The 15368-nt window shown below is 37.7% G+C and overlaps 1 protein-coding gene across 3 annotated transcripts in view; it reads right to left on the reverse strand.

Moving 5' to 3' along the window:
- LOC119740326 (serine/threonine-protein kinase MRCK alpha-like) overlaps positions 1 to 15368 on the reverse strand; it is a 62753-nt gene that overhangs the window by 32941 nt on the left and 14444 nt on the right. For all 3 annotated transcript variants that reach the window (XM_038215591.1, XM_038215592.1, XM_038215590.1), the window contains exons 3-12: positions 12731 to 12822; positions 11744 to 11827; positions 10690 to 10785; positions 9274 to 9516; positions 8487 to 8543; positions 7650 to 7793; positions 2348 to 2513; positions 1934 to 2096; positions 1010 to 1152; positions 432 to 527 (exon numbers count right to left, since the gene is read on the reverse strand). In XM_038215591.1, coding sequence (XP_038071519.1) covers positions 432 to 527; positions 1010 to 1152; positions 1934 to 2096; positions 2348 to 2513; positions 7650 to 7793; positions 8487 to 8543; positions 9274 to 9516; positions 10690 to 10785; positions 11744 to 11827; positions 12731 to 12822 — 1284 coding nt within the window. The remainder of the gene's footprint in view (positions 1 to 431; positions 528 to 1009; positions 1153 to 1933; positions 2097 to 2347; positions 2514 to 7649; positions 7794 to 8486; positions 8544 to 9273; positions 9517 to 10689; positions 10786 to 11743; positions 11828 to 12730; positions 12823 to 15368) is intronic.

Consider the following 15368-nt stretch of genomic DNA (forward strand, 5'->3'; position numbering starts at 1 on the left):
TTGCAGACAGATAGCGTGAAAAAGAAGAGACAGGATTAACACAGTCAAGAATGGATAATCATATCAAGTAGTTGAGCTAAATTAGAAAAAGTCAACAGCAAAAATACACTGCACAGAAAAATACAAGAATAAAAATAACAGTGGCTTTAAAGTTTGGAAAGCCAAAAACCAATTACGTAGGCTTACATACAGTGGGGTTACAATAAATACACAAATATAAAATAACACAATAGCCAAATTACACAATAAAATTATAGGCAATTATAAAAAAATATCCCATATCAAAATACCAAAATCATACTGACTGCCCTCCCTTTTTCCATTTTTGGAAAGTGCGTTGACTTCTTTTTTTCTGACAATTGCCATTCTGTCACTGATGTCAGATGGGAAAAAATCCCTGTGACCATGATGACAAAATAAAATGATCTCACCTGACATCTTCTTTGATAAGAGCGCTATCTCATCCTTGAGATGCTTGACTTCGTTGTTTTCTGCCCCTACCGAACCCCCACCTCTCTTCGCTGTGTCTAAAATTCCAAGAAAACGGAATATCAGTCAACCAACGCAATACTGCATCAGTCAAGTGGTGATCAAACTGCTATGAATGTTTATGCTTATGGACAAAATTCAATTTTTTTTGGGGGGGGGAGGGAAAAAGTTTAGTTCATATCAAATACAGAAAATACAAAACAAGAAACCGTAATAGAAACTAAAGCATTGATTTTAGGAGAGAAAACAAGACAATGCCAACATTTCTTGATCAAAGTTGTACTTTGAAGAGAACAGCCACGGATCTTCACCAAACAGCTGAGAAAATTACAAGCAATTTGTAATTTTTGTTTTATTTTATTTCAAGTTGGGATGACATATAGGGGACGTAAAAACCGAAGAAATTAGTTGATTGAAGGAAAAACACCATGCCTGGATTAAGTGACAGTCATTTGTTTAATTTCTGAATGACAAAGCCATGTCTTCTTCCAATCAGATTCTCCTCTCATCTTTCCCTTACCTGACAACCTGTGGCTCAATGTGTTCTTCTCAGACTCTAGCCTCTTGATCCTTCTCTCGTAGGCCTCTGCCGAGACGCTGTCCACTCCGTCTGATATGACGTCATCCTTGGCTTCCAACAGCGAGCCCATGTCCGACAGGCAACTTAAAAATATAAACAGATAAAGTATACTTACATTTTCTTTCTTGCACCTTTTCCTCAGCCATAATTTTATAAGAAACCTTCTTTTAGTGGATTGCCAGCTTATCCTACTAAATTACATGTGCACTGTAGTTCACGAACCAGTAGTCTTCACCAGAATTTTCATTCATGGTGAGGGAACATTAAATAGTGGGTTTAGACAAAGTTGAAAGACAGGAGTTGGGAAAGTCAACATGATAACTGCAGTGCAGTATTTACTGTTCACTGAAGCACAATTTTGCAAAGTGGAAGAAATTTTAAATTGTTCTAGTTGGGTATCCTTGGTTGCAGCGTCTGGCCTTGTGGGCTGGTGTGTCAAGTTCAGAATAGTTAACATTTAAAAACACAATGTTTAATGTGGAATTGTAGCATCAAACTGCATACGCTAAAAGATGGTCTTCAGAGTGTTTATTGGACCCGTTTGCCAACACCAGTTCAGCAACAGAGTAAGTACGTGATTGGGGCTGTCACCACAGCAACAAGATCATACACAAGCAAAGATGACAGCCATTTCCTATGGTATAGTCCATGCCTCAACAGCTGGATTGGTTGCTGTGCATTAAGCAGGATCTGTTATCAGGGATCGTTAATAAAACTTTGATGGCAAATACTGATAGATATGTGCACTCCATAAATGCACACCAATTGGTAAAATTACGCCACCTAGTGTATCATTTTAGGAATGCAATGTATCTTTCTTTTCTATTAAAAGAGGAAAGCAAATCTTCAATTGTATGTCTTTACCTGTTCCTTGTAAATGAAAAGCCTACAAATGGGAGGTGGTTGCCAGTGAAGGCTGCGTGAGTGTTGGGCGGTACAGTCTCAGACTGCTTGAGATCCGTCTCATCCACGTCAAAGTTGGAGGTATCGGTTGGGCTTTTGACGTCTGGTTTGTAAGGTGGACTCACTGAAAAACAAGACAGCAAAAAGCAATGAGATAAGAGGTAGGACAGGTATTCAGGAGAGACATAACAGAGAATGAAATCAACAGATGTATTTTTGACATTTGCTGGGGTTTTTTTTTTTGCCATATGTTTGCCATATTTTCCATGTTTTTTGCCATATTTGCCACAATAATTTGAACGAAATTTTTATAATATCTCAGTAAAGTGCTTGACAATTTGCCCTGCTCTTTACACCAGGTATCTATCTCCTTACTTTCCCTGATGTTAATCCAATCGATGCCAGTGAAGAAGGGATGGTTCTTGAAGTCTTCCAGTCCGTTGATGCCCAGCCGCTGATCAGCGTTGCAGATCAACTTCTTGATGAGGTCCATGGCTTCGTCGGACACGTCGTCGATGTCAGGCGGGAAAACAAACTGGTCCTGGAGGAGACAAACAATATCAAATCATGTGTTAAAACCACCCAGCAACAAAACCTGTGTGTTCATGTAGTCCGGCAAATGTCTTTTCTTTGTAAACATCAAGACTTCAGTGGATTTATTACTTATTTTTTTTGTTTTTTCATCATTCTGATAAAAACCCATTTATCAAATGTTGTTAAGTCTTGATTTTACGTTTGACTGTTTGTTTGCCTAACATAATATAATTCATTCATACATTTATTCTTAATTGTTTTTTAGCTTGACACATATTCAACAGGAGTTGTTAAGGTGAGCAATTAATGTTTCTAGGTTTACCCATTTTTATTAGTCACTGATGGCAAAGGTAGAGTCAAAATATTCTTTCTCAAATGTGACCTGTTCTGTCAAAAGCAGACGCTTCTGGGCAGAGGTTGAAATTGAGATAGGGCCAAAAAACGCCTAAAATATATTATAAAAGTTTGAAATCCTAATTTGAACTCTACATATACTATTTTTGATGATTTTGATAAGGTATATCAGTTAAAGAAATAACTGTTTTGTGATGTTCGTGGCCATTTTCTACGTACATGTATTCTACTTTTCGACACAATGAAATTCAAAATAGCATAACTCTGCCCAGGAATGACCGGTTTCAAAAATTAAACCACCAATTAAAAGGAAAAAGAACATATGTTAACAATATGTAAAAATATCATTTTCGACCTTATGCCCAGAAAAGTCCGATTTTGACAGAACAAGTCACAAATGACAACGAAAGCTTCATAAATGACCATTAAAGCGCCTAAGTTAGGGCAGGTGCAGTCTAAAGCTATTTCACCTTGTCACCCCTACATGTATGTCAGTAAGATTTTGAACCATTTGCAGTGAAGTAAAATATGGCAAGTTTGTGGTACACCAAAATAGGTGGTTCGGAGAGAAATCAGTGGGAAAACACAAGAGACGTTTTAGTGAGTATGCTTTAAAATCGTCATAAAACACGTCTCATTACCTTCAGTTCTGAATATGATCTGATCACACGATTTAAAGAGTAATTCATCCATAACATCTTCTCAGAACCACCTTTATTTAACATCTCAACAGCCATCTTTCCACGAACCTTCCATATACATGTACATGTATCTATCATTTTCAATTGTTGCAACTCTGCCTTGGTTTTGCCTGCCATGGTCACAATGTGGCTCTCACGCTTTTAACAACTCGGATGAATTTAAAAAAAAAAAGTTTCCAAATTATTATAGTGCAGTCATCACCTCTTTGGATTTTTGACCAAATAAAGGTTTTTTTTTCCCACAGCAAGTGAATTCTCTTTTTCACATTTAGCTTACAATTCCTCTACCCTGGCCTTTGGTATTGCATCTATAGGCCCTATTTCTTTAAAACGGTTATGGAATTTTTGAGCAGAAAGGCAAGTTTACATTTGGAATAATGGAATACAAATGACAACCTAACCACAAGCAACAACAAAAAGTACGCATAATCTAAGGATAGACCAAGATGAAACCTAATGCCTGTGTGAAAATTATGCCAGTCTTTAGCATGATGCTTGCTAAACGGCCCACCCATGCATTAACATGCAGTCTGGATATCTATTTCAGAGCTTCACCGTTTCCCCGCAGAAGCAAGCAGAACAAATAGGCCAGTGTCTACTGCACATAAAAGCATCATTATGGGACTCATTGGGTTTCTGAGAGGCCAGTTCTCACTTCTTTTGCCAGTCAAGATACAGTGGTTTCCCCATTTAAAAAAACTCATCGTTCATTTTGAGATCAATCCTAAAGTTTATTTCAACCATTTGACCAGTGCACACAGATCTGTTTTCCTACATGTACAGTATTTCATTAGGCGAAGTAAAAAAAAAACATTTTTCTCGTCCCCGCCCGCTTCCTTTTTGGAGGCCGCCTGGATTTTTTTATTATTTTTTATTTTTGAAAAATGCAGTAAAAAAACACTGAAAAAGTCCACAAATTCATCGGAAAATAAATTGTAGACCAACACAAGTTTAAATGACACTGTAAATACAGTATGTTCAGTTCTCTTGTCCAACTTATCTTTCATTTTAAAAGTGTCTTTGAACAGTGGAAACACCAACGGTTGCAGGAAATTTTTACATGACGGCCATCTTGAAACAAATAAAAAATAAATTAAAAGCCCCGCTTCCTTCTTTTTTTCAAAAACCCGGACGAGAAACATGTTTGTTTTTTTTACTTGGCCTTACGTGGATTAGTATATAATGTAGTGCATGTACAATGTGTTAATTACAAACTGATGCAATTTTTTTTTCCCTTCATGAACAGTGTAGCTCAGTAGTACGATTTAAATAAAGTCCCCTCAGATGGGGAACGTACACGTTCCTTCATACCACATGTAGTGGTGGAACTTAAATTCAGATTTTTTAACATTCAGTTTGAATTTGGCTATTCGGTTACGATTTTAGAACATATATTCCAAACCAAACTTCATACAAAATTAAGCCTACCATTTTTTGTGACACAAGCTAAAGAAAACAACTGGAACATCCCCAATTTGCTCATTGGTCTCTGATTGTAGCTGCATTCACTGATAGTGGTCTTCTTGTATATGTATAGCCTGCCCATTCGACTTATCAGACAGTTCCTACCAATTCTTTTCAACATTACAGCTCTGGAGTGTTTTTGTACAGGCCCAGTGGTCATTGAATCCTGCAAACTATACCCAGTCATTGGGAGGGCATTTCACGTGGCAACTCACTCGCCATTTTTTGTTGTGCATGACTGTGAGCTGGATGGGAACTTCCTGTTAAATCAGACAACTGTAATTCGATTTGAAATAAATTAGGATACCCGGATTTACAAATCTCCAATTTTTCCCACCACTACTTCATGCTAATGTGTAAAAAAAAATAGGAAAAATGTTATTTTGTCCCGATCAACTGTTCAGAAATCAGCTACGTTCTGAAGTTCACAGCATACCGGTATGTCCTTCCACACATCATGAGTCATACATGTACCGGTACTTAACTTTAAACACAGACATTAATGTGAGAAGTCATAGCCGGCGGTGGGAACATGCATAATGCCAGGCAGAACAGCTGTGGACACGTCTTCCTCAGATTTTTTTAAGTGTGCAGTGTAAACAACATTTTCTCCTGCTGATATTCCAAGAGGTGCAGATAGAGTCAGCATGAGAAATTCTTTTTTGTGAAAGTTTGTATTACGCATGCCCAGAACACTGTGTTTTATGCAAATGTCCAATTGTCTATATTATAGAGTACCGAAGTGAATACATCACGCGCACAATGCGCGCGTAAAAGACATTAGCCCGTGATTCAGCCCGTGAACCAATACGCGCGCGTACTCCATTCGTTTGCACTACACTTTCTGGTTCTCAATGACGTTACACTTCGGTACTCCATACCGGTACGTTATATACAAATGATCAATTCATGTTTACGTACAAGTGTAATTTGCACCTGTGATAAACTCCTACCAGTACATGTAAATACCAAGATGTGGTACGTGTAAATTTGTGTAATTATACACGTCAATAGGTGGAAAGGTGGATTTGGGCTATCGCCCGATCGTGCAGAATGCGTTTGCACGATTGACCGATCCTTAAGGAAATCTCAGACTTTCACTTCCCTTTTCAAAAACAATCCTCCAGAGCCATGACCAAGAACGGCAAGGTGATCGACCGATGGCAGCGCGATCGACTACAGCCAGAACGATCAACCCATAGCGCAGCGCAATCGACTGATAGCGCGGTGTGATTGACCGATAGCACAGTGCGATCGGACAATAGTGCAGATCAACTGATCGCACCCAACAATATTTTTCAGCAATGTGTGTACTACGTGAACCTTCCCCATCCCCCTCTCCACATGGCGCGACTCCAATTGATTTCTGTTTTCAATACATTTGAAACCAAATGCCCCTCTTTTTATATTTGATCAGTGCATTTTGCATGCAAAAGTAAAACACATAGTCACAGTGATATTGATGCAGCTCCGTCTTCCAATGTAAACACATGCACTGAGGTTTGCACTAGCAATTTGCATGCAGGTCCCCATCAGACCTCTGACAATGAGACTAACAAAAAAGACCCAATGTGCTTCATCCTCAGTGTTAAACAAAAATCGGATCAGATTTCCGCACCAGCCGAAACCCTAGATCAGACCTTGTACAGAGAACTTTTAAGAAAATATCTTATTGATTGTGCTTGGCTTCTGGTCAGCAAATTATGCTCGTGCTTTTTTTTAACAAACAGAGGACGGGGGATCGGGTTGAATGTAACCAGTGAGGTGGAAATAAGTAACACAAACACAGGGTCAAGAAATTAGACTGACACAGAGAAATGCAACGATCGATAGGTCCAAGATCTATAAGGTTCCAGATTTCAAGGCACAAAAAAAGAATATGATTTGTGTAGCTTTGTGGTGTGTGAGGCACTGTATTCACAACACTCCACTTTTTTTTTTTTTGACTGCAAATGTTCTCTACAAAATATTGCCTAATCAAGTCAAACAGTATTTCATAAACAATTCTACATCATTTCTATAAAAATCTGCATGGCTATGAGATATTATGTTTATTTTGTTAATATTCAAGTTTTTATGTCCTCTTTTTTTAGCTACAGGATAGGAGCTCAACAAATTATCATGTCTCTCTGTTAGTCCATTAGTTAGTTAGTTAGTAACAAACGTTGACATTGTCTATTGCTCCTACATATTTTGACAGATTTCAACTAAACTTTGTCAAAAGTATCAGTAGCCCAGACCCAACATGTCACATGATCAAACTGGGGTCAAAGGCCATAATGAGGTCAATGGGGTCAAAAACCTGATTTTTTTTTACTCAAAACACTAGTCCTTCCAGAAATTACATGGCACAATCATGTGACTATGCATGAAAACGAATTTGTCTGCCCGCAGCTTCCCAGACATTTTTGATCGAGCTTGTTTTCAAACTATTCATTCAATTTTAAGTATGAATTCATTTATCAAGTATTTTAATACTGCAAAGTGATAGACGTGGACTTAAATAAAATAATGTACGTATTTATTTATACAACCAAACACACCAGATATGTGTACATGTACTCCCACTTTCATACAAGTCCACTCTACAGGGGTTTCTCTCATTTTTAAATTGGACTTCCTACCTTGTGGTTCATAATCTTGCTGTATGTCTCCACCAGTGACTCTGCGTAGAACGGCGTCTCACCAAACAGCATTTCAAACATACAGACGCCTAGTGACCACCAGTCACATTCTGGCCCGTATCTCCCTTGACCGTCCTCCATTGCCTGAAAATAACCACAAAAGTTCCAATTTCTGCCGATAATCTATTTCAATTTGTGGTGCTGAATTTGTTGGTTTGATTTTTTTTTTGGGGGGGGGGGTGATCAGTTTGATTGATTGATTTTTTTTCTTCACAAAGAAGCATGCTCTCTTAAATATAATGCAAACATTCATTAATCCTAACCGCCTGGGTCCTTTTGGTTAGGACTCATCCTCAATCCTTCAGAATCCTCCAACTGCCATCAAAGAAAAACTGGATACAGCCTCAATACTCCAACATCTGATACTTCTTGCATTTATTCAGTGGAGGGGTGACATCTGCCTCAATCCTTCACAAGTCCTTATTGTGATACAATGAGAATTTGCTGATGATGTCCAGAAGCAGTTCGGATGATATCTAGTTTAATCTAGGCGTAAGTTATGCATGGTTAAGCCAAAAACAACGCAAGGTGCAGCTTAAGACCTTGACACAATGCATCCCCAAAATCAGTTGGCCCTGAAATGGCATACAGCCTCAATACTCCGAAATCCTCCCAAACCAACTGGTTGATTTTGGAGGATTGAGGAGGGTTAGGGTCATAGGACTGATCATTCTGAAGTAGAACATTGACCCATATTGAGTTTGAGCTCTTCAAGTCAGGGGTTCGAAAGACTCCAGAGTCAGAGCTGAAGGATTAAAAAAACTTTCAAAGACTTACCCTGAGAATCTCAGGCGAGATGTAATCAGGTGTACCAACAGCGACATTGGACTGTACCTACAAACAGATAAAAAAAAAACATAAACACATTATTAAAAAAAAGTCATAATACTTTAAAACTGAAGATAAAAATACCAACAAATTGAAATTTTCTTTTAAACTTTTTTTTTAACAATCTGTTTGATGCATGCATTGAGCACAAAATAAGCCGATAATTCTCAAAGAACCTGTTTGGAAGAAGACCCCTAAAAGCTCTCAAATGCAATAATCACAACATATATCATATGTAATTTGCTAGCAAAAATAGTGAAAAAAATATGTATTGAAAGGCACTACGTAAATTTCTCCTGGTCAAGTTTTTTTCCCTCTAAAATTATTATTAGTCTTAGATCTAGACTCAGAGTTCAAACAAATCATTACAGATTTGTTAGCATTTGGCATGGTTTTGGATTAATTTATTCCAAATTTGATTGCAAAGTATGATTACATGAGCATTTTGTCAATTTCTTAGTTACTTTTTCTGTTCCAGTTTTTTTTATTTCTTAAAATTTTTTTTTTTTATTTTCTTTGTTGTTTGGTTAAATTGTTAATTTTATTTTATTTTATATTATTATTATTTGGGGGGGGGGGGAATTTAGGTTTGGATATGGAGAAATAAGCCTACATCCGATAACTTGGCTATGGCTAGTAACTCATGTGTTTATGGACAGTGGCTACAGCCACTTCCATAGCCGCATGTGCAATTGCAAGCCAAACCGAAGTAATTGGGATGCAGCTTAAGCCTTACCGAGCCATCCTCCTGCATCTTGAGACAGGAGCCAAAGTCAGCCAGTCGTATGTGCCCGTGCTGATCCAGCAGTACGTTATCCGGCTTGATGTCCCGATGCACATACTGCAGCTGGTGGATGGAGTCGATGGCCAGCACCATCTCGGCGATGTAGAAGCGGGCCATGTCCTCGGGCAGACGGTCCTCAAACTTGCTGAGGAGGGTCAGCAGGTCGCCCCCGCTGTAGTAGTCCATGACAAAGTACTGGAACAGAGGAGGGGTGGAACAATAAGAAATGATAATGACAATCTGTGGTACCTGCTGATTCAAGCCAGCCTGGTGACCAGGAAAGCTTGGTAGTCAAATGGTAAGAGTAAGCTGAAGGCTGTTGCTTGGAGTCCCACACGACTGTGAGAAGTTTGTCCCACAAGTTCTCGGATAGTGCTCACAAAATAGTTATAAAAGCAAAACTAAAGGTTGAAACATCTCCTAATGTGACAGAATTGTTTTAAAAGTTGGAAAAGTTTACTTCTTGTGGAGCATGTATCGATTTATCACAATACCCAAAACTGCACTCATCCAATGACATATATTCTTTGTACTGAACAAAATGTGGGTATCGAGACCATGCATAAATGTACATGTGTAGCAATGAAGTTGAAATCTGAAGTCTTGAATGCATCAAACATTGGCATATGAATTTTGAAAATCAATTGAAGTTTAGGCTAAGGCAGCCTATTTTACATTTTTATGAAGGGTTCGTTGCAACATAAAAGTGACTAAAGACTGAAAACATCTGAAAGAATGTTGCACCCTGACGCCACTTTTTTTTTCATCATATATTATCTCAAGGAAGGTCAGTCATTGCAAAAATGTAGAAAAGACATGAATCTGGGACTATGAAACATTTTCATTTTGTTAAAGAAAAATTACTTTGAAAATGCACTTGACTCTCCTTAGACTTTGTATATTACTAAAGAAGAGGCGTCTGGGTGCTTCATTTTTTTTCCAAAACATCTCCCAATGTGAGAGAATTTTTTTTCTTCAAAAGTTGGGAAAAGTTTACTTCTTGTGGAGAATGAATTAATTTATCAGTTCGGTGCAACATTAAAGTGAATAAAACGTGTTCATCTCCAGTAATACATGTACAGCCGAAAAGTTCACAGACTGACAGATTAAAATTCTTCTCATTTCATGCATGCTCTGATTTCTGCTGACCAATTTTACGATGTCATCATTAAGCTCTAACTTGTCAAGTGGCTCATCACTGACCTCCCTTTTTCGTCTTTTTCTTACACTGTCATTGTAATGATTTAGAAGTTATATATTATTTCAAATATATGCAACCATTTATTGGTGCCTACACTGTTGTATGAAATAGAATAAGAAGCACGAGAGATCATCTTATTGATTTGATTGATCTTTAAGGCAACGCACCAAGTAGTCGTCATCTTGGAAGGAGTAGTGTAGATGAGTTATCCATCTGTCGTCACCTTTCACTAGGACATCTCTCTCCTCTATAAAGCAGGCAGTCTGCAATGGTGCCACAAAGTCAAAAGGCATGAACAATTTCAAACATTTTCCCCAAGCAATTCGGCATCATAAACCAAATAATGAAATTATTACAATTCACTTTTTCTTTTTCTTTTAATTGAAAGAATAATGGAATCACTTTTCAGGATAAAGCAGGGGTGAGATTGGGGGAAAATGGAAAAACCGCAAAATAATCAGACGAGGGTTTGAGGGTCGTCGAGGGCCCAGAGCAGCGTAGGGTCTATGGTAGGTATGTTTGTAGAAAGGCTCCCTTTACAATACACTTTTTTGTTTTTGGTTTTCTACACATTTTTTATAGATAGTAACACCTTTACGGTCAAATCTCAGGAAGTCCAAGTTTCACAAGGGTTTCTTTCACCCTAACCCCTTGAGCACTTTTACTAGAAAGTATCCTTAATCCGCCAAAATCCACTTTTGTGTCATGCACACAAATTTTGGTGTTGGTGACTGATCAATATGGAGGTACATGTATCCTGAATCCATCAAAATCCTGCAGTACCGCTAGGCTTACAATCCTGAATCCATCAAAATCCCCCTGTTTTCAATATGGAGCTATCCTGAATCCGCTGAAATACTCCAAAACAGGGATTTTGGATTTTGATGGATTCAGGTACGTTAGGGTTAAAACTCTTTAAATTAGGGAAAATAAAGATCTGCTGTGGATAATGTTATGTTAATTTTGTTGTTTCATTAATTACTATTTGTATATTAACAAAAGTGACAAAATTAATCTTTGTGTCCACCAAAAGAGGCCTGAAATAACTCTTGGGAAAATGAATGTCAGAGGAGTAGAAAGACAACTTACAAACCAATAAATCAAAGATTATTTCACACTATACATGAACATGTGTACGTGTTCTCATCTGCCTGAAGAACATTGTGCAAATGTATGACACTACAGGTAACACACTTCAGAATATGACAAGAACAACTTTACCTCTGCCCTCTTCAGCATTTCCCATTTGTTGAGTAGTTTCATTGCAAATATTTTGTCGGTGTTCTTTAACCTCACCACAGCAACCTGTAAAACAAAACCCCCAATATTTTTAGTTTCATTAATCGTAATCAAACATATTGTAACATCTGACAATGATTAAGCTTGATGCAAGTTGAAAATAATCACACAACCCTTAGGAGGGCAAAACAAATAATAAATGCATGTAAGCAAAGAGAAGGATCTCTCATTCCACTGAAGATGTACATGTCTGTGCACTTCAACAAATCAATTTTTGCTCCTTACGACTTTTTTAACTCGCATGCTTTATTTCAATGAAAAAAAAAATTCCCATTCTGGGCATCTGCGACCCTCTGATAAAAGGTGGGTTTTTTGGTTGCTTTTGTACACAATTTTACATCCATCCCAGTGCAAGTAGACTTGTTCTAGTCCCTACATCATCAATCTAGTCTACCCTGCAATAATATAAATTATTGTCGGGCTGCAAACAATCTCAAATTTGTCATGTAATTATTCCAGAACTAAACGTAGGCTAATGTGTACGTTCAATTTTTCATTCAAAAGTGAATTAACTTTTGTATTGCTAAAAAAATAACAATTAAAAAAAAATCTTATTTTGGGGGTTGAAACTTGAAAGACGCATAGACAGTAAATAGATCTTTAAAGACAGTACATCTTTAAAATCAGTAATGCAAATGGTCGGCAAATCTATTCAGGATTAAAATACCACACGTTTACAAAAATAATAACCAATGCTTTAAATAACAACTTGCACAGGACTTAATTAATTACTCTGAACATGCCAGGCATGTGGTCTAAAAAAAGTGCTGTTACGCATACAGTTTCCAGCAGATATTTTTTCACTGGCATACGCTGCATCTTATAATTGACCTTTTCCAAGAAAATCAAATATCACTGGAGGGGAAAGACGTTCGTTGGAAACGGAGGAAACGCAGATTCTGTACTGACCTCACCAAACGCCCCTCGTCCAATCACCTTGAGTGTTTCAAAGTCATCTCGGCGTAACCGCAACACCTTGATTTTCTGAGCGATGGGTCTCGCTGTATCAAAGATAAGAAGACAAAACAACATTGCTTTTTAAAATGATCCTCAAAAAAAGTTCTTTAACTAAACGAGAATACATGTACATGTGAAGATTGTACATGTACCGCACTGAGTTTAATTGACATTTTTTCATATTTTAATATGTATCGGTACATGTAATTGTATGTATGTACCTGTACATGCATACAAGTTGTACAAGTACAAAATGTACGAGAATGCGCAGGAACAATGATGTTTATTTACATGTAGTACATGAAGTGCATGTAAAATCTGAATGAGCATGCAGATGCTGTAACACAGCACAAAAGGATTTGAGCCCCTCATCTCTCAAGCAATTATTCTTTCATGTCAAAGGTACATGATGTACTTTGAATCAATAAAAAGAAAAAAAGTTGATTTATTTTCAGCTGTGAATCATCACTTTGTTTTATCCATGCACTTTACCGTAAAGTGCACAGATACCACAAAAAGATATTTAGCTTAGAGTTAATTGTTTTCATTTTGCAAAGATATACAGTTTTAATTTGTATGCATGTTTCTGATACAACTTTATGTAAATGAACATGTACCGGTACATGCACATGTAGGTAAAATATAATAATACTGCCGATATATGTAAGGTATGTGTAAATGACTTACATACAGTTACACATTGTAACACCACTGAATTTATGCATGCCAAGCTACTGCAGACCCACTGTTAAGATTTTATTGAATTATTCTGGCTACGGTACATTTCTTCTCACGGTGCCATCAATACAAGACGATTACAGCTGATTAAACATGGCATTCACATGTGCTTTTCCCATTCAAAATTATTAAAATGTCATCAAGGCATTCCACCACAACAAACACTGATTTGCTTTCGCGATCGGGATCGTGTCTCCGTTTCTCTGGATATACGCATATTTTTGTATCTAATCGAAATGCGTTTTGATTAAGCCTTTCGACGTATTGAAAATGACTCATACATTTCTTTTAATATCCAACTAGATAAGATGCACTCTCTCTAAGTATTCTCCCCTTTTAATTAAATGTTCAGGAAGGGGTTGCGTTCTTATTGTACAATGAGCAAAATAGGAAGGCGCAGGCAGGCAGCCTGTTCAAACATCTTTTTTTTTTCGCGAGTCTTGGTCTACATCCAGACGAGTCTAACATTTAGTGCCGGAATGCGAGGACAGATGTTGCTCATAGCTGCGGCTGTTGGAAATTCTACCCTTGAAGTGCATTAGATTGAACCGATTATGAAAATATCACTCTGACGGGCGCACATGTGCATGCTGTAAAGCGCTGGTGAATTGTAGGCCTACATAACATGTACCGGTACATGTAACACTGCAAAACATAGTCTGTGTGTGTAAGTGCAGTAAGGCTCAAACGCCGGCAAATGTAATATCCTGGATGACGTGGGTCATGGTCTGCCAAATGTTTTGATTTCCAAATTTCTAAACTGAGGAAAAAGTCTCATCAGTCAGACATAGTATGCTTACAAGGGCTGACAGGTGCCATACCCTATAAAGGCCCTAGATACATGTACATGTACCATCATTGGAAAAGTCATTTTCACAGTCTACCAAAACATGTTCTGATTTCCAATTGATCTTGGAACCACACGAGGGAATGCCTGTGTTCTTTACAGAGAGCAAGACAATCTTCTCCAACCAGTGAACGACTGCGACCCCCCCCCCCCCCTCCTCCCTTAACATTAGCCTTGAATTGTGCTGTTTGAGGTAAACTTAGCCCTAGTCCAGAGACAGGAACATTTTAGGGTCACTCACAAGTGTAAATTGATCTTGTCCCCCAAAATATTGTGTTTCTGGTAACATTGAAACTAAAGTACCGGTAAGAGTTGGCAGGATTATATTGTGTATGTGTACACAGTACATTTAATTTAACACGTACAGATGTACATGCGTTTGTTAATGGTGTAAATAGAGGACACACTCGAGGACAGAAACCAAATCGAGGACTCCTCGGTTGGAAAATGTGTGCAAAACCAATGAGAGCTGTTGCAAAAAAGTTGGAGTATGAAAAAGGAAAAGGGAAGAGGAACAAAAGAAAATCCTTGATTTACACCATAAACAAACGTGCGTGTTCATGTTTGTGTAAGAAATTTAATTACCGGTACATAACAAAAAGTACTCAGACTTAAGTTGTATGATCGTTGTTAACTGGGTGTGGGGAAGAAGGTATGTTTACATGAAACTACAAAGTATGTTCTGTACCTTCAACCTCGGTACACAGCACAAATCTCTAGCTCTCTTCCAGCAATAGCACTGAATAAATATTGAGCTGACCATCCTTCATCCCAAATGTTGGTAAACACTGCATTATATTTTTCACTACGCAGAAAAGTAAACATTATCTGTGGATCCCAAAATGTTCATTTTTTTTGTTTGTACATGACACTGCAATAATGAATACATTCACTCTGCTTGTTATAGCATCTTACAGATTTTCCAAAGAAATTAACACACAGCAACAAAACAGCGCACATCAATTTCTATTAGTACTGGTATTTGGCAATTTTTCTTGGAGTAGA

Source organism: Patiria miniata, unplaced genomic scaffold, assembly GCF_015706575.1.
Source record: "Patiria miniata isolate m_02_andy unplaced genomic scaffold, ASM1570657v1 HiC_scaffold_5, whole genome shotgun sequence".
Taxonomy (NCBI): Eukaryota; Metazoa; Echinodermata; class Asteroidea; order Valvatida; family Asterinidae; genus Patiria; species Patiria miniata.